General features: G+C 37.5%; 1 protein-coding gene and 1 pseudogene across 1 annotated transcript in view; both read right to left on the bottom strand.

Annotated features, from left to right (window-relative positions):
• Positions 1,416 to 1,908, bottom strand: PONPYGV1R-PS1897 (vomeronasal 1 receptor ponPygV1R-ps1897 pseudogene; annotated as a pseudogene).
• LOC100435842 (zinc finger protein 431) overlaps positions 2,222 to 25,494 on the bottom strand; it is a 45,179-nt gene continuing 21,906 nt past the window's right edge. Inside the window, 4 exon segments of the mRNA XM_063720015.1 lie at positions 2,222 to 6,540; positions 6,542 to 7,889; positions 22,382 to 22,477; positions 23,595 to 23,721. Coding sequence (XP_063576085.1) covers positions 6,450 to 6,540; positions 6,542 to 7,889; positions 22,382 to 22,477; positions 23,595 to 23,721 — 1,662 coding nt within the window. The 3' untranslated portion in view covers positions 2,222 to 6,449.

Below are 25,494 nucleotides of genomic sequence, written 5' to 3'. Positions count from 1 at the left end.
TATCAACTCATTCCTGTTAGAATGACTCTTATTAAAAGAAAAAGAAAAAAGTGTTGGTAAAGATGTGAAGAAAAGGGAATACTTGCACACTGTTGGTGTGAACGTAAATGAGGATAGCCATTACGAAAAACAAAATACAGATTTATCAAAAAAACTACCATGTAATACAGTAATTGCACTACTGGGTATATATGCAAAACAAGAATGAAGAAACATTTGCACTTCTGTTGTTTGCAGCACTTGTTTCACAATAGCCAAAATACAGAATACACAGTCTGACATCTAATGAGTAAATGAAGACAATGTGGTTGAAACACATAATGGAATACTATTATTTAAATTAGAAAAATGCCTTATTTTTCCTCGAGACCGAGTCTCTCTGTTGCCCAGGATGGAGTGCAGTGGCACGATCTCAGTTCACTGCAACCTCTGCATCCGTGGTTCAAGGGATTCTCATGCCTCAGCCACTGGAGTAGCTGAGATTACAGGCGTGCACCACAACACCCAGCTGAGGTGTTTTTTGTTTTTGTATTTTTAGTAGAGATAGGGTTTTTCCATGTTGCCCAGGCTGGTCTCAAACTCCTGGGCTCAAGCAATCCACTGGCCTTGGCCTCCCAGAGCTGGGATTACAGGCGTGAGCCACCACTCCTGGCCTTAAAAAAAAAAAAACTATTATTCTAAATCACATGGATGAAGTTGGAGGACATTATATTAGTTGGGATAAGCAAGGCACAGAAAGATTAATGTCTCATAATTTCACTTACATATGGATTCCAAAAAACTTAATCCCATTGATGTAGAGAGTAAAATGGTGACCATCAGATGCAAGAAATGGAGGGCTGGAAACATGTTTGTGAAATAATACATAATTATAGTCGAATGGAAGAAGTAAGTTCAAGAGATTTATTGTACAACATGGTGACTATAGTTCATAATAATGTATTTGGATTTTTGAAAAATGATGACAGTGGTGTCATGAGGTCTTAAAACAATATGAGGTAAAGTTCACTATATGAGGTAAAGTTTTTTTTGATAGTCTCACTCTGTCCCCGAGTCTTGAGTGCAGCGGTGCAATCTCGGTTCACTGCAACAACCACCTCCCAGATTTGAGCCATTTTCCTGCCTCAGCCTCCTGGGTAGCTGGATTACAGGCATGTGTCACCACACGCTGCTTATTTTGTATTTTTAGTAGAGACAGGGTTTCCCCATGGTCGCCAGGCTGGTCCCGAGCTCCTGACCGCATGTGATCTGCCTGCCTCGGCCTCCCAAATTGCTGGGGTTGCAAGCATGAGCCACCACGTCCGACCAATGTGATATAAATTATGAATTACCTAGAAATAATAATTTAACTATATATATACTTCAAAATATTATGTTCTACAGAAAAAGTACATATTTTATCTGTCATGTTAAAACATTATAGAAGAATAAAAATGTGTCAAATACTGTCTGTGTCTTTGTGATAATCTTGGTTAAATAGTATCAAAAATATATTGTTTTGGGGCTATTATTGTCATTTAATTTTTTAATCATAACCATAGAAACTTCTGATATTTAACAGCATGGTTTGGACCCAGCACATTGCATGGGAGGAGCCAACGTACTTTAGGATTTTTACTTTAAGCTTGGGGCACCTGGAGTTTCTGGTGCTGATGGTAATGTTATGAAAGACACTCAAAGAGCAGGTGTTGCTTAGGTCCCATGACTGGCCACTCTGTGAACACAGTAAACTAGTTTGCATGCAAAGTAACAGAAATGTTTTAATCCAAAAGCTGTCATGATCTCCAAATGTTTTTCAGAGAAAATGACCCAAGAGTTGGCTACAGTTTGGTCACTAAAAATAAGAACTGTAGACTAAACCCCTCCCACTAAAAAAAATATAAAAAATGAGTGAAAAATTTCTCCAAATTGTAAAATCAATATAGAAAAGACATTATTTTTCTAAATTTTAAATCCACTCAAGTCATTTCATTATTTTGTAACCTTTAACACTCACACTTAAAAATAAAAGATTCTGCATGGAAATGTAACTTGTGCTGTAAGTATATCATAGAAAATTAAATTTAAAATTGTTTACTTACCATTAACTCTCTTAAAAATTTAATTTCTATATTTTCAAGCAAGTTTTACATTTGCTACACTTTGTATAAGAATCTAGTTAAGATTTTTCTTTTAAAAACAAAGCTAATTTAATTATCTTACCTGTGGACAGTATTGCACCTTTTATCTTTTTTTTTTTTTTTTTTTTAAGACAGTTTCACTCTTGTTGCCCAGGCTGAAGTGCAGTGGCCCAATCTCGGCTCACCGCAACCTCTACCTCCCAGGTTCAAGCGATTCTGCTCCCTCAGCCTTCCGAGTAGCTGGGATTACAGGCGTGCGTCACCATGCGTGGCTAAATTCGTACTTTTAGTAGACACAGCATTTCACCATGTTGGTCAGGCTGGTCTCGAACTCCTGACCTCAAGTGATCCACCTGCCTCGGCCTACCTAAGTGCTGGGATTACAGGCATGAGCCACACCTGGCTGCCTTTTATCTTAACTGTTCTGAAAGTTATACTGATAAGCAAACTCTCCAGTTAAAACCAATTTTTGTGTGCATTAAAAATACCAACTTCCTCATGAAAATCTACAAAGTACCATGCGAAATGAAACGGCATGAAGACAACAGTAAGAAAACTGTAGCTATAACTCAGAAAAAGAAGGGCTGTGATGCACACATAGTTGGAAAATGCGTAAGACAAACAAATCTGAAGAGAAGTAGAAAATAAAAAAATTTTTTTTTTTTTTTTCAGATGGAGTTTTCCCTCTTGTGGCCCAGACTGGAGTGCAATGGTGCAATCTCGCCACACTGCAACCTCCACCTCTCGTGTTCAAGCGATTCTCCTGCCTCAGTCTCCTGAGTAGCTGGGATTACAGGCATGCGCCACCACGCCTGGCTAATTTTATATTTTTTAGTAGAGATGGAGTTTCTCCATGTTGGTCACTTGGTCTCAAACTCCCGACCTCAAGTGATTCGCCCACCTTGGCCTCCCGAAGTGCTGGGATTACAGGCATGAGCCACCACGCCCGGCTTTTTTCTTTTTTTTTTTTCTTGATATGGAGTCTCGCTCTGTCGCCCAGGCTGTAGTGCAATGGCACAATCTTGGCTTACTCCAATCTTCACCTCCCGGGTTCAAGCAATTCTCCTGCCTCAGCCTCCCGAGTGGGATTACAGGCACCCACCACCATGCCTGGCTATTTTTGTAGTTTTAGTAGAGACTGGGTTTCACCATATTCATCAGGCTGGTCTCAAACTCCTGACCTCAGGTGATTCATCTGCCTCAGCCAGAATTTCTCTTTAAATTCAGCAAGATTCAGTTTTACAGTCTGGAAAAAAAAAGTCCTCTCCATATGAGAATCAATCTTCACCACTGATATTTTTCATCTTTGACTTGAAGTTACAAACTAACTTCAGCAGGAATATGTATGAATTATTATGGATAATCTATTACACAGTGAGAATTGTAATATATGTTTGCTACATTTATATATAAAAACATCCTCATGACTTATGAAGCCTCCCTAGTACTTAGCTGAACAGACTCAATAAATATACTTATGTCAATTATAAAAAGTGAAAGGAACAATCACTAAAGAAAACCTATATATTGTTCTCCTCTTAAAAGAACAAAATGGAGTGCTCTAACTAAATAAAATGTAACTTAATACACTACTTTTGGAATTACATCTAAAAATTATTTTATGTGCACTAAATTTCATAAAAATTCTTATAATCGCAGACCAGCTCACATAATGAATACTTCATAAAATAGAAAACAAAAAAAAATGTGAGAAACAAAAAAAGTATGGGTCTAGCATGAGTACCAGGCAAGTATATAAAGAGAATTTGCTTGGGAAGATTCAGAACTCTAAGTCATAGACTGTACAGTAATCAATTCAATACAAACTAAAAAGTATACATTTGCTTTCAGCATTTTTTAGGTTTTTAGTTTTATAGTAGTCACCATATTAAAATGATTTGTTCCCATATTGTTCTTTCCTTCTGAAAATATGTACAAACTGATACTCACACACACACACTTGACTCCATAATTTTCTTACACCTAAGATTTGTGTTTAGACTAACATGTATTTAACTCTATGTGAATCAAAACTAAAAGTCTGTATATGTTTGCAGGCAGACACGCCACATGTTCAAAGAAAAACATATAGAAAATTTGAAAAAATATTTTACTTTTTGAGATGGAGTCTCGCTCTGTTGCCCAGGCTGGAGTGCAGTGGGGTGATCTTGGCTCATTGCAACCTCTACCTCCCAGGTTCAAGCGATTCTCCTGCCTCAGCCTCCTGAGTAGCTGGGATTACAGGCACATGCCACCACTCCTGGATAATTTTTGTATTTTTAGTAGAGACATGATTTCTCCATATTGGCCATGCTGGTCTCGAACTCCTGACCTCAAAATCCACTCCCTTGCTCAGCCTGTCAAAGTGCTGAGATTACAGACGTGAGCCAACACACCTGGCATGAGAAAATATTTATTAAGAATTTAGAAATGAATTTCATTTATACTTGTATATAATTTTTATTATGACCATAAAAATAACAGTGGTAAATAAAAATTTAATTGTACATTTTAAAATTTTTTTAAAAAGTGTAGAATTGGATTTTTTGTAAAACAAAGGAGAAATGCTACAGATGATGGATGCCTCACTTAACCCTGTTATTATTATATATTGTATTCCTCTATTAAAATATTCTATAGGCTGGGCATGGTGGCTCAAGCCTGTAATCCCAGCACTTTGGGAGGCCGAGGTGGGCGGATCACGTGAGGTCAGGAGTTCAAGACCACCTTGGCCAACACGGTGAAACCCCATCTCTACTAAAAATACAAAAATTAGCTGGGCGTGTTGGCGGGCACCTGTTATCCCAGCTACTTGGGATGCTGAGGCAGGAGAGTCGCTTGAAACCAGAAGGCAGAGGTTGTAGTGAGCTGAGATCGTGCCAATACACTCCAGCCTGGGTGAAAGAGTGAAACTCAGTCTCAAAAAACAAACAAACAAAAGAATTTCCCTTATCTTTGATGCAGCAACAATTAATCCCATGCTTTCACATGTGAATCCAATAGGAATGAAGAAACAACAGGAAATAATTTCAGAGTTGATGACATTATTCAATTTTCAAAAAATCTGTAATATTTTTCAAGAAATAAAGTATACTTTAAATGTAATTATAACTCTGCAAAAAACCTTCTGATCCTCTTAAAGTTCTATACAAATAACTTTTCTACCAACTTTAGTTTTAGATTTTCTAAACTCAGCACTCTGATTTAGTATATCTGAAGTGTCAGTACCTTATATATTTCTACCACAAATTCTCTGATATTTGCATAGACTTAATTATGGATTAAATATTTTACTTTTACTGCATCTGGAAAAAATATATTCTAGTATAACTCTGTTGATTTCTAAGCTGCAGTTTCTGAAAAATTGTTTTTCCAAATTTATATTTGCACAATTTTTCAATATAAATTCCCTGATGTTGAACAAAGTTTGATCAACTGCTTCAGAGTTTTCCTCTAGAAGAAAATGTCTACAATAAGATCTGTGATACAAGTAAAGGCACTACAACCCTCTTTATATTTGTAATGTTCAACTTCAAAATAAATACTCTTCACTAAAAAAGCTTATATTTTCTGAAAGATCTTTTGACAGTAATTGCACTTATAATGCTTTTATTAAGCATGAACTCTCCGGTGTTGAGTAAAATGTGAGCAGATAATAATGGCTTTTTCACAATCTTTATATTTGTATAATTTATCTCAAGTATAAATGCTTTCCTAGCAATAAAGTGTGAGCATTAAAAGTTTTGCCATATTGTTCACACATGTAGGCGTTTTCTCCAGTATGAATTATCTTACCTACAATCAAGTGTGACAACCATTTAAAGGCTTTATCTCACTCTTCAGATTTCTAGGATTTCTCACCAGTATAATTACTTTTATGGTTAGAAAAGTTTGAGGCGTTGTCAAAAGTAGTCACATCTTTCTGATTTGTAGAGTTTCTCTCCGGTATAAATTATCTTATGTCTGTTAAGAATTGAGGGCTTCTTAAAGGCTTTGCCATGTTTTTCACTTGTAGGGTTTTTGTCCAGTATAAATTTTTTTTAAGACAGAGTCTCACTCTGTTGCCAAACTGGAGTGCAGCGGTGCAATCTTCCTTGGCTCACTGCAACCTCCGCTTCCCAGGTTCAAGCGATTATCCTGCCTAAGCCTCCCGAGTAGATGGGAATACAGGCACGTGCCCCCACACCCAGATAATTTTTGTATTTTTAGTAGAGACAGGGTTTCATCATGTTGGTCAGGATGGTCTCGATCTCTTGACCTCGTGATCCACCCGCCTCAGCCTCCCAAAATGCTGGGATTACAGCATAAGCCACTGCACCCGGCCAATATTTAATGCCTAGTAAGTGTTGAGGACTGCTTAAAGGCTTTCCCACATTCTTGATATTTGTAGAGTTTCTCTCCAGTATGAATTATTTTGTTTAATAAGGTTTGAGGACTGGTTAAATGTATTGTCACATTCTTCACAGTTGTAGGGTTTCTGTCTAGTATGAATTTTCCTATGTTTAGTAAGAGTTGAGGATTGGTTAAAGGCTTTACCACATTCTTCACATTTGTAAGATTTCTCTCCTGTATGAATTATCCTATGTTTAGTAAGATTTGAGGATCGGTTAAAAGCTTTGCCACATTCTTCACATTTGTAGGGTTTCTCTCCAGTGTGAATTCTCTTATGTGTAGTCAGGATTGATGATTGGCTAAAAGCTTTGCCACATTCTTCACATTTGTAAGGTTTCTCTCCAGTATGAATTATCTTATGTGCAGTAAGTTGTGGGGACCGGTTAAAAGCTTTGCCACATTCTTCACATTTGTAGGGTTTCTCTCCAGTATGAATCATCTTATGTGTAGTAAGGTTTGAGGACTCATTAAAGGCTTTGCCACACACTTCACATTTGTAGGGTTTCTCTCCAGTATGAATTCTTTTATGTTTAGTAAGGGTTGAGGACCAATTAAAGCCTTTGCCACATTCTTCACATTTGTAAGATTTTTCTCCAGTATGAATTATCTTATGTTTAGTAAGGTATGAGAATCGGTTAAAAGCTTTGTCACATTCCTCACATTTGTAGGGTTTCTCTCCAGCATGAATGAACTTATGTGTAGTAAGGGTTGAAGACTGGTTAAAAGCTTTGCCACATTCTTCACATTTGTAGGGTTTCTCTCCAGTATGAATTATCTTATGTGTAGTAAGGTGTGAGGACCGGTTGAAGGATTTGCCACATTCTTCACATCTGTATGGTTTCTCCCCAGTATGAATTATCTTATGTGTAGTAAGGGTTGAGGACTGCTTAAAAGCTTTGCCACATTCTTCACATTTGAAGGGTTTCTCTCCGGTATGAATTCTCTTGTGTCTAGTAAGGGTTGAGAACCATTTAAAAGCTTTGCCACATTCTTCACATTGGTAAGAATTCTCTCTAATATGAATTCTTTTATGTTGACTTAGGTGTAAAAGCATGCAAAATGATTTGCCACATTTTTTACATTTGAAAGGTTTCTTTCCAGTATGTCTTGTCTTATGTCTGTTTGCATTTAAAAATTTATGAAAGACTTTCACATATTTATCACATGGAAATATTTTACTCTGGGTAGTTGTCAAACACTGGTTTAGTTCATTGTAACTTTCTTTGTGCACCTTATACTCATCTACACTTGCGGAGCCTTTTCTTAACTGTAAATTCTCATGTTCACATTTTCCGTATCTTCTCAGTATTACTTGTTGAAAAGAATCTTTTATGTCTTGCTCTGGCCAAAGGTCTTTGGTAAAATAAGAACACATAGCTGAAAGAAATAAAAACAACAAATTATTCAACTTACTAGACTCTGATAAACATACTTTACAAATCTAACCTATATTATACAAACTACATAAGCAAGATGCCATAATAAAATACCATAGGCCCTAAATCCTTCATAGACATATAAATGTACAAAAATATACTGACCAAAATACATTTTAGGACAACTTATAAATAAGTGTGTAAAGTTCCCCAGGTGAGTACACAGGTGAGTACACAGGAATGCAAAGACACAGAAGAAACAGAAAAGTCTGTTACATTTACCCAACACAGTTCTTCCTACTCAACAATATAACATAGTGCCTTTCAAAGTAAATTGCTAACTTTTTGTTTCTTTTTTAATAAACAAGTAAAACACTGGCACATACATCTATATTACTTGCTTCTAGGGGCCTTTCCAGAAACTGGTTTCCCATAACATACAGTGCTGAAAGAAATGGTGGTATATTTTGGAATTACAGTTTAGTTCTGCTGAGACCAAAGGTAAATGTTACAGCAACAGAGAGACTACAGTACCACAGACAGGGAACAGATATAGCAAATGATTGCTGATTAAAATGAAACACAAACTCCTTTAACTAAAAAAAAAACACAAAATTTTAGACAAGACACATTCAAAGAACATGTTTGAGAGTCTCACAGGATCTCAAATCAAGATAATTGTTTTCAGACTATGCCAGGACAAAGCTACATTATAAACAATGTGACAGGTAGCTACATTTAATGTCCAAATATTAATCAAAGATTATAATGAATACAAAATAGGGCAAAATCATTCCACCAAAATTATAAGATTTTCAGAAAGAAACCATAAAAAAGATGTATACGTTAATTTTAAAAATGGAAAATAAATTGAATACTCAATGAGTAAAATAAGGACACAGAGAACTATAGAAAATCAGAAAAAATGAGAATAACAAAAATATTTAAAATATTCAAAAAACAGAAATTGTAAAGGAAAATATAACTAAAAAATTCTGAAAGAAAAAAAAGTCAAAATGAAGAAGCTCAACAAACACACTAGGATACACACAAAGATATTTATAACAAACACATATATAAGCACAATTTCGAAAGTCACAGACAAGAAGAGAACGGAGCTGCAAGATAAAAATGACATGTCATTTACAAGCATAGTCTTATGAGATAGCCGGTAAACTGTCAACAAAAACTTTGCAGGCCAGAAGGAAACTGTGTGATATAGTCAAAGTCCTGAAAAAAGTAGCTATCAAGTGAGAATAATACCATCAGCATATCTGTCCTTCCAAGTAAAAAGAAAAAAACCTTCAAAAATGACCAAATACTGAAAAAGTACATTGGCTTTTCATATGCCTTACATATAAAAGGTGCTGAAAGCCATTGCTGCTACTGAAAATAACATGATTCAACAAAACAACACATCATATAAAATACATTATTCTCTGGGAAAAAAATGCACATACACAAAAATGGAATTTCTTAGCATTATAATAATAGTGCAAAAAATATTAATTATTCTCTAAAATTTGAAAGGTACAAAATAGAAAGCATTATAAACATTTGTTAATGAATATACAACATAAAATATACAATCAGCGACATCAATGACAAATTTGAAGGCAGATATAATGAGAAAAAATTTTTGAATGCAACTGAAGTTCTTTTTTTTTTTCTTTCTTTTGATATGAAGTCTCACTCTGTCGCCAGGATGGATGGTGCAATCTTAGCTCACGGCAACCTCCGCCTCCTGGGTTCAAGTGATTCTCTTGCCTCAGCCTCCCGAGTAGCTGGGATTACAGGTGTGCACCACCATGCCCAGCTAATTTTTGTATTTTTAGTAGAGATAGGGTTTCACCATATTGGCTAGGATGGTCTCGATCTCTTGACCTTGTGATCTGCCCACCTTGGCCTCCCAAAGTGCTGGGAATATAGGTGAGAGCCACCACACCCGGCCTCAAGTTAATTTTTTACCAGATTAAAATACATTGTTGTATCTTTTAGAGGTTTTATATAATCCCCAAGGTAACCCCATGAATATATTTGCATATGTACACAAAACAAATGAGAAAGAAGTAAAAGCATATCAAGATAAGTATAACAAAGACACAAAGACAGAAAAAGAGAAAACGAGGAACAAAGATACAAGAAGCAAATAAAACAATAAAATAACAATAGTAAGTCTGCATAAGTGGAGAAAAATAAAATTCTTTTCAGACAAGCAAATGCTGAGGGAACACATCACCACCAGGCCTGCCTTGCTAGAGCTCCTGAAAGAAGCACTAAGGTTAAGAAGAAAAAACCATTACCAGCCATTGCAAAAACACACTGAAGTACAAAGATCAATTATGCTATAAAACAACTACATCAACAACTCTGCAAAATAAGCAGCTAGCACCACTTGGACAGAATCAAAATCACACATAAAAATACTAACCTTAAATGTAATAGGCTGAATACCTCAACTGAAAGACACAGAAGGGCAAGCTGGAAGAGTCATGACACAGTTTGGGACCAGCCTGACCAACACAGTGAAACCCCATTTCTACTAAAAATACAAAAAATTAGCTGGGTGTGGCGGCGGGCGCCTGTAATCCCAGCTACTCAAAATCCCACAACTACAACGAAACTGAACAACCTACTCCTGAATGAATTTCCTGAATGAACAACTTGCTCCTCTTTATTTCTGGGTAAATAATACAACTGAATCAGAAATCAAAAAATTATTTGAAACCAATGAGAATGAAGAGACAATGTAGCCGGGTGTGGTGGCTCACACCTGTAATCCCAGCACTTTGGGAGGCTGAGGCAGACAGATCACCTGAGGTCGGGAGTTCGAGACCAGCCTGACCAATATGGTGAAACCGCGTCTCTACTAAAAATACAAAAATTAGCCTTGCTTGGTGGCCGGAACCTGTAGTCCCAGCTACATGGGAGGCTGAGGCAGGAGAATTGCTTGAACCTGGGAGGCGGAGGTTGCAGTGAGCCGAGATCACGCCACTACACTCCAGCCTGGGAGTCAGAGCGAGACTCCATCTCAAAAAAAAAAAAAAAAGAGACAATGTACCAGAATCTCTGGAACACAGCTAAAGCAGTGTTAAGAGGGAAATTTATAGCACTAAGTACTCACATCAAAAAGCTAGAAAGATCTTAAATGGACACCCTAACATCATAACTAAAAGAACGAGAAAACCAAGAGCAAACAAAACTTCAAGCTAGCAGAAGACAAGAAATAACCAGATTCAGAGTGGAAGTGAACAACATAAAGACCCAAAAAACCCTTCAAAAAACTCAATGAATCCAGGAGCTTTTTTGACAAAATTAATAAAATAGACTGCTAGCTAGACTAATAAAAAAAGAGAGAAAAATGCAATAAACAATAAAAAATGATAAAGGGGCTATCATCACTGACTCCACAGAAATAAAAACAATGTTCAGAAAATACTATAAACACCGCTGTGCACATAAACTGGAAAATCTAGAAGAAATGGATAAATTCCTGGACACATCCATCCTTTCAAGACTGAACCAGGAAGAAGTTGAATCCCTGCATAGACCAATAACAAGTTCTGAAATTGAGGCGGTAACAAATAGCCTACCAACAAAAAAAGTCCAGGATCAGATAAATTTATAGCTGAATTCTACCAGAGGCACAAAGAGGATCTGGTACCATTTCTTCTGAAACTATTCCAAATGATGGAAAAGGAGGGGCCTCTCCTTAACTCATTCTATGAGGCCAGCATCATCCTGATATCAAGACCTGGCAGAGATATAACAAAATAAAACAACAACACACATACACACACACACACAAACCTTCAAGCCAATATTCCTGATAAACATCAATGTAAAAATTTTCAATAAAATGCTGGCAAACTGAATCCAGCAGCACATCAAAAAGCTTTATTCCTGGGATGCAAGGCTGATTCGATATACAAAATTGACATAATTCAAGTCAGGTTTATTCCCAGGATAGAAGGCTGGTTCAACATACAAAAATCGATCTAATTCATCACATAAACAGATCTAAAGACAACAACTACATCATTATCTCAAAAATGCAGAAAAGGCCTTCGATCAAATTCAACATCCCTTCATGTTAAAAACACTCAATAAACAAGGCATTCATGAAACATACATCAAAATAATAAGAACTATCTATGACAAACCCGTAGCCAATATAAAAGGGTAAAACCTGGAAGCATTTCCCTTGGAAACTGGCACTAGACAAGGATGCCCTCTCCCACCACTCCTATTTAACACAGTATTGGAAGTTCTGGCCAGGGAAATCAGGCAAGAGAAATAAATCAGTGATATTCAAATGGGAAGTCAAACTGTCTCTGTTTGTAGATGACATGATCCTAGATCTAGAAAGCCCCATTGTCTCAGCCCAAAAGCTTCTTCATCTAATAAGCAACTTTAGCAAAGTCTCAGGACATGAAATCAATGTGCCAAAATCACAAGCATTTCAATACACCAACAATAAACAAACAGAGAATGAAATCATGAATAAACTCCCATTCACAACTGCTACAAAGAGAACAAAGTACCAAGGAATAAATCTAACAAGGGAAGTGAAGGACCTCTTCAAGGAGAACTACAAACCACTGCCCAAGAAAATCAGAGAGGACACAAACAAATAAAAAAGATAGAAAGAATATTGTAAAAATGGCCATACTGCTCAAAGTAATTTATAGACTCCATGCTATTCTGACTAAACTACCACTAATATTCTTCAGAGAATTAGAAAAAAAAAAATTTAAAACCCATATGAAAACCCAAAAGACTCCATCTAGCCAAGATAATTCTTTTTGTTTTTTGAGACAGAGTCTCGCTCTGTCACCCAGGCAGGAGTGCAATGGGATGATCTCAGCTCACTGCAACCTCCGCCTCCCGGGTTCAAGCGATTCTCCTGCCTTAGCCTCCCAAGTAGCTGGGATTACAGGAACGTGCCACCATGCCCGGCTAATTTTTTGTATTTTTAGTAGAGACGGGGTTTCACTATGTTGGCCAGGCTTTTCTCGAACTCCTGACCTCAAGTGATCCACCCGCCTCGGCCTCCCAAAATGCTGAGATTACAGGCATGAGCCACTGCGCCTGGCCTAGTCAAGAGAATTCTAAGCAAAAAGGACAAAGCTGGAGGCATCATGATATCCAACTATACTACAAAGCTGTAGTAAACAAAGCTGTCTGGTACTGTTATAAAAACATACATACAGACCAATGGAATAGAATAGAGAACTCAGAAATAAGATTGCATATCTACAACCATCTGATCTTTGAAAACCCTGACAAAAACACGCAATGGGAAAGGATTCCCTTTTAATAAATGGTGCTGGGAGAACTGGCTAGCCATATGCAGAAAATTGAAATTGGACCCCTTTCTTATGCCTATACAAAAATTAACTCAAGATGAATTAAAGACTTAAATGTGAAACCCAAAACTACAAGAATCCCTGAAGAAAATCTAGGCAATACCATTCAGGACATAGGCATAGGCAAAGATTTCATGATGAAAACATCAAAAGCAATTGCAACAAAAGCAAACATTGACAAATGGGATCTAATTAAATTAAGAGTTACTGCACAGCAAAAGAAATTATCACCAGGTGTGGTAGCTCACGCCTGTAATCACAGCGCTTTGGGAGGCCGAGGGGGGTAGATGAGGATGGGGTCAGGAGTTCAAGACCAGCCTGGCCAAGATGGTGAAACCCCATCTCTACTAAAAATACAAAAATTAGCTAGGCATGGTGGCAGGCGCCTGTAATCCCAGCTACTCTGGAAGCTGAGGCAGAGAATTGCTTGAACCCGGGAGGTGGAGGTTGCAGTGAGCCAAGACCGTGCCACTGCACTCCAGCCTGGGTGACAGAGCAGGACTCTGTCTGAAAAAAAATAAATAAATAAAATAAATTATCATCAGAGTGAACAGACAATCTACAGAATGGGAGAACATTTTTGCAATCTACCCATCTGACTAAGGTTAATATCCAGAGTCTACAAAGAACTTAAACAAATTTACAAGAATTAAACAACCCCATTAAAAAGTGAACAAAGGCCGGGCACAGTGGCTCACGGCTATAATCCCAGCACTTTGGGAGGCCGAGGTGGGAGGATCACCTGAGACTGGGAGTTTGAGACCAGCCCTGACCAACATGGAGAAACCCCACCTCTACTAAAAATACAAAAAATTAGTCAGGAATGGCGGCACATGTCTGTAATGCCAGCTACTCAGGAGGCTGAGGCAGAAGAATCGCTTGATCCTGGGAGGCGGAGGTAGCAGTGAGCTGTGTTTGCACCACTGCATTCCAGCCTGGGCAACAAGAGCAAAACTCAGTTTCAAAAAAAAAAAAAAAAAAAAAAAGAAGTGAGCAAAGAACAAGAAGAAACACTTCTCAAAAGAAGACATTTATGTGGAGCTCAACATCAGTGATCATTAAAGAAATGGAAATCAAAACCACAATGAGGTACCATCTCACACCAGTCACAAAGGTGATTATTAAAAAATCAAGAAACAACAGATGGTGGGGAGGCTATGAAGAAATAGAAATACTGTTACACTTTTGGTGGGAATGTAAATTAGTTCAACCATTGTGAAAGCCAGTATGGTGATTCCTCAAAGACCTAGAACCACATATACTACTGGACCCAACAATCCCATTACTGGGTATATACCCAAAGGAATATAAATCATTCTATTATGAAGATACATGGATGTGTATCTTCATTGCAGCAACATTCACAATAGCAAAGACATGGCATCAACCCAAATGCCCATCTATGACAGACTGGATAAAGAAAATGTGGTACATATGCACCATAGACTACTATGCAGCCATAAAAAGGAACAAGATTATGTACTTTGCAAAGACAGAGATGGAGCTGGAAGCCATTATTTTCAGCAAACTAACACAGGAACAGAAAACCAAACACCACATGTTCTCACTTATAAGTGGGAGTTGAACAATAAGAACACATGGACACATGGAGGGAAACAACACACACTGGGGTCTGTCACGGGGAGGGAGAGAATCAGGATAAATAGCTAATGCATGCAGGGCTTAACACTGAGGTGAGGGGTTAATAGGTGCAGCAAACCACCGCAGCACACGATTACTTATGTAACAAACCTGCACATCCTGCACATGTATCCTGGAACATAAAATTAAATTAAACTCAAAAAAAGAACAACAATAAAACTGGTAATAGTAACTTTATATCTTTAAGCAGTCATTTTAAAAATAAGTTAGTTAAATTACTTAACAAAAATAATGTAGTCTCAGAACTTCGGGAGGCTGAGGGAGCCGATCACTTTAACTCAGGAATTTGAGACCAACCTAGACAACAGGGCAAAAAACTGTCTCTACAGAAAAAAGTACAAAAAACGATCTCGGTTTGGGATGGCAAACATTTGCAACCCAGTTACTCAAGAAACTGAAATGAGATCATCTGAGTTTGGGAGGTTGAGGCTGCAGTGAGTCGTGATCATGCCACTGCAAACCAGCCTGGATGACAGAGTGAGACTTTATCTCAAAAATAAATACATTGGCCAGGCACAGTGGCTCATGCCTGTAATCCCAGCACTTTGGGGGGCCGAGGCGGGCAGATCACGAGGTCAGATTGGGACCAGCCTGACCAACATGGTGAAACGCCGTCTCTACTAAAAATATAAAAATTAGCCACCACGCCTGTACTCCCAGCTACTCGGGAGGCTGAGGAAGGAATATCGCTTGAATCCAGGAGGTGGAGGTTGCAGTGAGCAGAGACTGATACCATTGCTCTCCAGCCTGGGTGACAGAGCGAGATGCCATCTCAAAAAAATAAAAATAAAAATACATACATAAATACATTCATAAAAAGAAAAATAAATAAGATGCCTTAGTAGCTTAAGTTAAAAAGTATACAATTTGCTGTCTATAAGAGAGGCATTTTAGCATTGAGTCAAATAGGTTGAAAGTAACAGAATTGAAAAAATCTACATTCCATGCAAATAATAACCACAATTGGGTGAGGTGGTAATAATTATATTGTATATAATATGCTTGTATATAATAGCATAGGACATATGCTTGTACATAACAGCATAGGACAAACACGATATTATATAATGGTCAAATGAGTCAATTTACCAGGAATCTGCAACTATCATATCTATTTATATGTATACGTATATATGACATAAGGGCTCCAAAATATATAAAGCAAACTTTGACAAGGTGAAAGAAGAAATACATAGCAGAAAACAGACATTATAGACTGTATTAACTATTTTGCATATAGAGGAATACCTGAGTGTGTAACTTATAAAGAAAGAAGGTTTATTTGGCTCACAGTTCAGCAGACTGTACAAGAAGGATGTAACAGCATCTGCTTCCGGTGAGGGTCTCAGGAAACTTACAATCATGTTGGAAGACAAAGAGTAACTTTGGTGCCTGTAATCCCAGCTACTCAGGAGGCTGAGGCAGGAGAATCGCTTGAACCCAGGAGGCAGAGGTTGCAGTGAGCCAAGATTGCGCCATTGCACTCCAGCCTGGGTGAGAGAGTGAGACTCCCCCCCCCAAAAAAAAAAGAAAAAGAAAAAGAAAGGAAAAATAATTGAACTAAATTTTCATCAAAAAAGACAAAAAAGATATTCAAATGGGAAAAAACATTTGAAAAGAAAAGCAAAATTAATGATTTGTAGAGAAACTCATAAAAATAAAAATGAGGCCAGGCGTGGTGGCTCACACATGTAATCCCAGCACCTTGGCAGGTCGAGGTGGATGGATAACCCGAGGTCAGGAGTTCAAGACCAGCCTGGCCAACATTGTGAAAGCCCCATCTCTACTAAAAATATAAAAATTAGCCTGGCATGGTGGCAGGCACCTGTAACCTCAGCTACTCAGGAGGCTGAGGCAGGAGAATTTATGGAACCCAGGAGGCGGAGGTTGCAGTGAGCCATTGTGCCATTGCCTGGGTGACAACAGCAGGCCTGGATGACAACAGCAAGACTCCATCTCAAAAAATAAAAAATAATAAATAAATAAAATCTCATTACAATGGCCACTATATGTTTAAAAATATACTACATGTTTTTTAAAACACAAAATCTGTTGATGATACAATGAAAATAAAGCCTATATTGATTGTTGGTAGAAAAGAAGGAAGCAGCCATTATTTAAAAATGTTATAAATGCTTCTTAAATAATTAACAATGGAATTATCAAATACAGCAATCCCACTCTTACGAAGCTATATCCAAAATATCCAACACAGGACCTAGAAGACATATTTGAACATCCATGTTTATTGTACTCGTACTCACAAAAGCCAAAAGGCAGAAGCAACCCAGGTGTCTCTTGATTCATAAACACAACAAAAACGTAACATATACATTCAACGAAATATCACAGAAATCAAAGATCAAATGTTTTCATAATTAAATCAAATATTATCAAAGAAATCTTGTCACATTTTAAGATAAACTTTGAAAATATTATGTCACTTGAAATAAGCCAGAAACAAAATGATGACTACTATATAATTCTACTTATATGAAATAGCTTAAGTAGTCACACTCAAAAACAAAGTCGAAGGGTGTTTGTCAAGCGCTGGGGAGAGGGTAAAATGGGATCTTGTTACTTAAATGGATATTGGGTTTTAGTTTCACAACATGTAAAATTTCTAGAAGTCTTTTGCATAACAATGTGAATATATTTAACATCCCTGAAATGTATAGCTTCTTTTTAAGACAGGGTCCACTTTGTCACCCAAGCTAAAGTGCAGTGGCACAATTATGTCTTACTTCAGCCTCAAACTCCTAGGCTCAAGTAATCCTCCCTAAATCTCCCATATAGCGGGGTCCACAGGTGCACAAGACTATGCCTAGATATTTTAAAAAATTTTTGTAGAAAGGAAATCTCCATATGCTGCCCAGGCTAGTCTGAAACTTTGGGGCTCAAATGATACTCCTGTGTTGGCTTCCCAAAATCCAGGGATTACAGACGTGAGCCACCACCATGTCTGGCCCTGAAATGTGCACTTAAATAGACTTAAGATGCTAAATTTTATGTTATGTGTTTTTATTGTTTTTTCTTCTCTTTTTTTTTTTTTTTTTTGAGATGGAGTCTCGCTCTCTCACCCAGGCTGGAGTGTGGTGGCATGATCTCGGCTCACTGCAACCTCTGTCTCCTGGGTTTAAGTGACTCTCCTGCCTCAGTCTCCTGTGTAGCTCAAATTACAGGTATACACCACCATGTCTGGCTAATTTTGTATTTTTAGTACAGACAGGGTTTCACCATTTTGGCCAGGCTGGTCTGGAGCTCCTGACCTCGTGAGCCTTGGCCTCCCAAAGTGCTGGGATTACAGGCATGAGCCACCGCGACTGGCCTGTTACGTGTTTTTACAACAATTAATTTTTCTAAAGGAAAAACAGAAAAAAATACAGAATTATAAATCTTCTCAAAATATCCTTCAAATCACAAAAATGTTTTCCTCACACAAAGAAAATATATATTCAGGCCAGGTGCAGTGGCTCACGTCTGTAATCCCAGAACTTTGGGAGGCCAAGGCAGGTGGATCACGAGGTCAGGAGATTGAGACCACCCTGGCTAACATGGTGAAATCCCGTCTCTACTAAAAATACAAAAAATTAGCCAGGCATGGTGGCAGATGCCTGTAGCCCCAGCAACTCAGGAGGCTGAGGCAGGAGAATCACTTGAACCCAGTAGGTGGAGGTTGCCGTGAGCCAAGATTGTGCCACTGCACACCAGTCTGGGCGAAAGGGCGAGACTCTGTCTAAAAAAAAAAAAAAAAATATATATATATATATATACATTCATCATTAGAAACACGGTCAAAATAAGACATAATGAAAATATTTTCATGACTACTCACTTAGACAAGATAAAACAGCCACTGAAAATCAGCTAAGAAAGAATATATATAAGTCATAACCAATACTGGGGTCATATTTATAGATAAACACACACATATATAATCTGATCGTGATAGATGTATGGCTGACTTATCTCTTAATTACACCTCACATTGACTTAAAGTATACAAAAAGAATTGCAAATTGGCTAAAATTATATAAGAAAAACTAAAAAATACAACAAGCTGATGTTAAGAAACCTACACTGAAAAAACACTAATAAGAAACTGCGTAATAAGAGACATGTTTACTCATAAAATCTGGTATGCAACATTAATGTATCATTAAAAAGAACTGTCTAGATAACTACAATAGTTGACTGTGTACTCAGGGAAGGCAGGTATTTTGAATCACTGGCATGCACTATGTGGCAGTAAAATTTCACAGAATATGCAGTATAATTATAAATAGAATAGTCTAATAAGAAACTTTTTAAATAAGCATGTAAAACATATGATAAATTTTATGTTTTAAATATATGCTATTCTTACACAAAATTGAAACCACTGTAATTCAACTTTAGAAGCAAAGAATAGCATTACATTGCTAAATTTAAACATATATTTTGCAAAATAGGGTTACAGCCTCTGATATGTAAAACAAATATTTAGAAATAAATTATGTTGGGCCGGGCACAATGGCTCACGCCTGTAATCCCAGCACTTTGGGAGGCCAAGGCGGGTGGATCACAAGGTCAGGAGTTCGAGACCAGCCTGGCCAATATGGTGAAACCCTATCTCCACTAAAAATACAAAAAATTAGCTAGGTGTGGTGGCACATGCCTGTAGTCTCAGCTGTTCAGGAGGCTGAGGCAGGAGAATAGCTATAACCTGGGAGGTGGAGGTTGCAGTGAGCCGAGATCATGCCACTGCACTCCAGCCTGGGTGACAGATTGAGACTCCATCTCATAAAGAAAGAAAAGAAATTATGTTATCATTTAGATATATACTGAAGAAAGTGGGTGAAAATCCTATAATTCCTTTTTACCTGCAGCAAACTTAAATTTATAAGTAACCATTTTAGTAATATGGAGTGCCTACCAATTATCTAATTTACTTTAGGCATAACATGTAAACTGTAGCATATTGTACTAAATGTCTGAATCTAAAATGACAGAGAAGTTTGAAATGGAAAATAGAAAGTAAAAATGTATAGAAAGAATAACATCAGTGACATAAAAAAATAGAAGGTGCTCTATTTGATTATCCTCACCACAACAAAAAAATTATTCAGTTATCTCTGACAAAAAATGCCTTCATGAGAGAGCCAGGCATCATGGCTCACATCTTTAATGGCAGCTACATGGTACACTGAGGTTGGAGAATTGCTGCAGGCCTGGATTTCAAGACCAGCCCGGATGATAAACAAGATCCCATCTCCAAAGTAAGTGCCTTTAAGAGAGCTTTGAGATGCAGGGAGGGAGTTGTGAAACTCTGCTAAAGCCCAAGATTGAGGAGTGTTTTTTCAGAGGACAGGCACTTATTCATGTGGGAAATTACAGGACCCTTGGTTTTGGCTACAGATCAAGAAATGGCCCCCCCAACTTGGTCCAACAGAGAATTCTGAAGTTAACTCTGTAACCATCCCAAACTCCTCCCAGTTACAGTCTAGGAAAGGTCCTGCCCTTCCAGAGACCTGGAGGAAGACACCCATTTGCAATACAGACCTTGGTTTTTACTGTGGTCCCTGAAGTAGTTTAATGACTCAGTTCCAGCTCTCTGAGCCACAGATCATGATCAGTTTTTCCTAAATAGAAACCCACACAGTGACCTGAAGAAATCCTCTCTGGTACTCAGTGAAAGCCGTACCCATTCACATCCTGATATAAGGGCCATTATATATGGAGCCAACTGCAGAAATCTGCCCTAATATCTGCCCTACAAATCAAAGTCTTAAAGAATATATACAATCTGTCCAAAAATAAAATGGGAATTACAATTACCCAAGCCCCTGTGACAAGCCATCTAAAGGTGGACTCTAGTGCAGACCCAGCAGCCTTGTGACAAAGCTACAACCCCTCTTCACTACAAACCCAGAGGGCATTCCATCACCCTAGGGCTACAACAGAAAAAGATCTTTACCTCCTGAAACCTGTTTATAAAAGCTAAGGAGTTGTTTGCTCCTTCAAATTCACAGATACCAATATAAAACTATATTGTGCCCATTGTCAATGCTTCTATTTTAATGTAGCACTGAAAGTGTGTGGCATAAGAATTAGTCAAGAACATTTTTTAAAAGCCATTGGAATTAAAGAGAAACAAGTAAAAAGTTGCTGTTTGTGGATCATATGATCTTATATATAAAAAAACATAAACAGTACATTAAAATTTGTCTAAACTAATAAATACAGTCAGTAACTTAACAAAATATAAAATTAACATAAAGTTATGGTTCCATACACTTAAAACTATCTGATACAATAGAGGAAGGAAACAATCTTATTAATAATAGCATTAAAATAAATTTCTGAGAACAATATAACGAAGAAGGTAAAAAATCTTTACAACGAAATATATATCAATGAAAAAAATTAGAGAAGACAAAAATAAATTTTAAAATATTTCATGTTGGCTGGGCGCAGTGGCTCACGCCTGTAATCCCAGCCCTTTGGGAGGCTGAGGTGGGTAGATCACAAGGTCAGGAGTTTGAGACCAGTCTGAACAGCACGGTGAAACCCCATCTCTATTAAAAATACAAAAAATTAGCTATGTGTGGTGGCACATGCCTGTAGTCCCAGCTACTCAGGAAGCTGAAGCAGGAGAATCATTTGAACACAGGAGGTGGAGGTTGCAGTGAGCCAAGACTGTGCCACTGCACTCCAGCCTGATGACAGAGTGAGATTCTGTCTCCCCAAAAAAAAAAAAAAAAAAAAAAAAATTTCATGTCTTGGATTGAAAGAATAAATATTGTTAAAATGCCATATTATCTAAAGTAATCTATACATTTAATAAACTCCCCATGATAATTCCAGTGGTATTTTTTTCACGATAGAAAATACAATTCTAAAATTTACAAGAAATTGTAATAAACTTCAAATAGCCAAAGCATTCTTGAGAAAAAAGAACAAAGCAGACGGACATCATAATTTATAATTTCAAACTATATTTTAAGACTATAGTAATACAAACAGGATGGAATATGCAAAAAAATTAACAAGAAACCCCTAATGGAACAGAAATCACTACTCTCACATATTTCAGACAGGATTCAAAAAGAGAACTAAAAAATAATTTAACAAAGAATTTTTCAAAATTATACAGATATTTGTGTGTCCCCCAAAACAATGAAAAAGCAGTCAGATTATATGCTATGACAGTCTTTTATATGCTATGACAAGAACTTTGGCTTTCATTGCAGACTTGAAGGAAGATCCCCTAAGGAAAAGTAGAATTCTTAGAGAATTTAAAAGCATAAGACAGAAGATGTCCCTATGTAAGAAAAAATTTTAAGAAAATATTCAGGCCTCCCAGAAACTACATGCTTTATAACACAGCTTCCCAAATCACGTTGTAAGGACTGGCACCTTTTTTTTTTTTAAACTTTGGACCTCTCATCTGTGTCATCTGTTTTTTTTCACTCTCACCTACCTGAGGGTTCATCCACCATCTCATGTCTCTTCATATTCCAGGGCTCTTTTTCTTGCTCCAGACAGGTGACTGGGTCTTGCTTAGAGACAGCAATACCTGCTTTATTAAAAATAAATAACATGAATCTTGCCTATATTCTCTAAATACTAACCTAGTACTGTGCTCAGTAAAAAGGATGTGATAGAATATTCTAGAAAATTAATCCAAAGGCTGGGTGCAGTTGCTCACGCCTGTAATCTCAGCACTTTGGGAGGCCGAGACGGACAGATCACCTGAGGTCAGGAGTTTGAGACCAACCTGTCCAACATGGTGAAACCCCATCTCTACTAAAAATACAAAATTAGCTGGGCATGGTGGCAGGTGCCTGTAGTCCTGCTACTCCAGAGGTTGAAGAGGAGAATTGCTTGTACCCCGGAGGCAGAGGTGGCAGTGAGCCAAGATAGTGCCATTGCACTCCAGCCTAGGCAACAAGAGCAAACTTCCATCTCAAAAAAAAAAAAAAAAAGGTGTTTTAGCCAGGCGCAGTGGCTCACGCCTGTAATCCCAGCACTTTGGAAGGGCGAGGCAGGCGGATCTCCTGAGGTCAGGAGTTTGAGACCAGCCTGGCCAACATGGTGAAACACCGTATCTACTAAAAATACAAAAATTTGCTGGGCGTGGAGGTGTGCACCTGTAATCCCAGCTACTTAGGAGGCTGAGGCAGAAGAATCGCTTGAACCCGGGGTGGAGGTTGCAGTGAGCCAAGATGGCACCACTGCACTCCAGCCTGGGTGACAAGGTGAGATTCCATCTCAAAAAAATAAATAAATAAAATAAAATTAATCCGAAAATACTAATTAATGAGACACATCTCTAACTATTTAGAAAATATTTTAAATTTGTAGGTCCTTAATTTTACTACCTGAATCAAAAACTGGTGATGGCAAACAGATTTTAAGATATGGGCAATGATATTTTATGCCACTAAATTTCTGGAATTATCACTAATCTAGAGTGAAGGATACACATCAGCTCAAGAATGTGGAAAGTTCAGATCAAGATGAAACATGTTGAAGAAATTCTTTTCTACACAGACAAATCATCAAGATTTTCTTGAAAACTGGGATCAGAAACTCATTTATACAAAGCATAAATTACCAAAAAAAATTCTACAAAAAAAGAGACATAAAACGTTTAGGGAATATTAAGAATTGTGTATTAAAGTTATTCTCACCCAAGAAGACCAGGTTTTTGTAGTTCTCTAACATCACATTCATATATAAATTCTGCTGAGCAGGGTTCAGGCATTCCCACTCCTCCAGAGAGAATTCTATGGCCACATCCCTAAATGTCAATGTCTCCTGAAAAACACAAGCACAGAGACACACATATATTTACCAAGTGGCCATGGGCAGAATTTATTATTTGAATTAAGGTGAAATGAGAAAGTAAAGAGAACTGATTCTGACTTATAAGAATAACTGAAATTATCCAATAATTTTTAACACAGAAATATTTTCTAATGTATTCTCTTACTCTGAGGGCAGAGAATGGCTTAAGATCCACAACACCAGTGCATATATGATACTTCTCTGGATGATAAAGTATACAATTAAGGACACAAACACAAACGTATACATTATTGAGTGCTATACTTACATCATAATGAGTTGTCTATATTTTTCAGACAAAGAAAAACATGTTGAGTCAGAAGGTACCTCTCAAATTTAAATGTGTACAATAAACTGGAGATCCTGTCGTGAAGATTTTTTTATATTTTTCAGAAGATCTGGAATAAAGTCTGAGTTTTTAAAATTCTAACAAGGTCACTAGTAATGCCAATATTTTTATCCCAGGAAGACTATTTTATCAAACATTAGGCAAGTGAAAGAGACTATGTTTTTCCCAATGTTTCTGGCTTGTAAACAAAGTTAAGTGTCTTCATTTTCCAAAGACAGATACATGCAAAAAAAAAAACAAACACAAAAAAATCTAAGAAAAAAGTGCAGGCACCAGATTAATTGTGATGGTTTATGCACATTAGCTGTATAAAGATACTTAATAATAAAGATAAAAATAATTAACTCTATAGTGAAAAAAAGTCAGAGAGCTCTTTAACCAAGTAAATTATTAACATCAACTACACTAGAACAAATTTTTATGATGTGCTGCTGCACACAGAAGAACATAGCATCACTGCTGAGATATTGCCCCTTAAAAAGTCAATTATAGACTGAATTTAACCATTAAAAAAATCAGTTTTATGCAGAGGTCAAGATATCTCCCGCATTCTATAATTTTAATAATGATTTTAAGTAGTCTTTCTTTGGCACTCTAGAGAGCAGGTATCTCTTAATAATTTTTTCACAACTTCCTGGGTTTAGATGAAACCACAACATTATATGTTCTCCATCTTTACTAAGGACCCCAGCTTTCCCTCAGTAGGAATCTTGAGTATCCACATCTTCCCATGTTCAGCAGCCACAAAAGGAACACTTTTAATATGGCAGATCATAAATTCATGGTAGGAATTCCGCATTGCATATAAGAAGCCATGATGTAGAGAAGGCTCTGGTACATAGGAAACAATTTTTCTTTTTTTTTGAGACAGTTTCACTGTTGTTGCCCAGGCTGAAGTGCAATGGTGTGATCTCGGCTCACCACAACCTCCGTCTCCCAGGTTCAAGTGATTCTCCTGCCTCAGCCTCCTAGTAGCTAGGATGACAGGCATGTGCTACCACACCTGTCTAATTTTGTATTTTTAGTGGAGACGGGGTTTATCCATCTTGGTCAGGCTGGTCTTGAACACCCAACCTCAAGTGATCCACCTGCCTCGGCCTCCCAAAATCCTGGGATTAAAGGCATGAGCCACCACGCCCGGCCGGAAACAAATATTTTTTAGAGACCCTTGACTATCACAAGAATTTTTTAAAGTACCTGAAACAAACTCATTGGGGAGGAAAAACACAAGCAGAGAAGGTTTGCAAATACTAAACGCATGGCACTCCAGGAGGCAGAGTGGACACAGCTCTTGATCTGAGACATGTTTAGCTGAAAAGAAGCCATTATTCCTCTTTCTCCTCCTTCTCTGGAAATCCTTTTCAGATAAAATTCTCTGGACAAGTAACACCTGC

The sequence above is a fragment of the Pongo abelii genome, chromosome 20 (assembly GCF_028885655.2).
Source record: "Pongo abelii isolate AG06213 chromosome 20, NHGRI_mPonAbe1-v2.0_pri, whole genome shotgun sequence".
Classification (NCBI taxonomy): Eukaryota; Metazoa; Chordata; class Mammalia; order Primates; family Hominidae; genus Pongo; species Pongo abelii.
The sequence above is the reverse complement of the archived record's forward strand: the minus strand, read 5'-3'. Positions and strand labels throughout refer to the sequence as shown.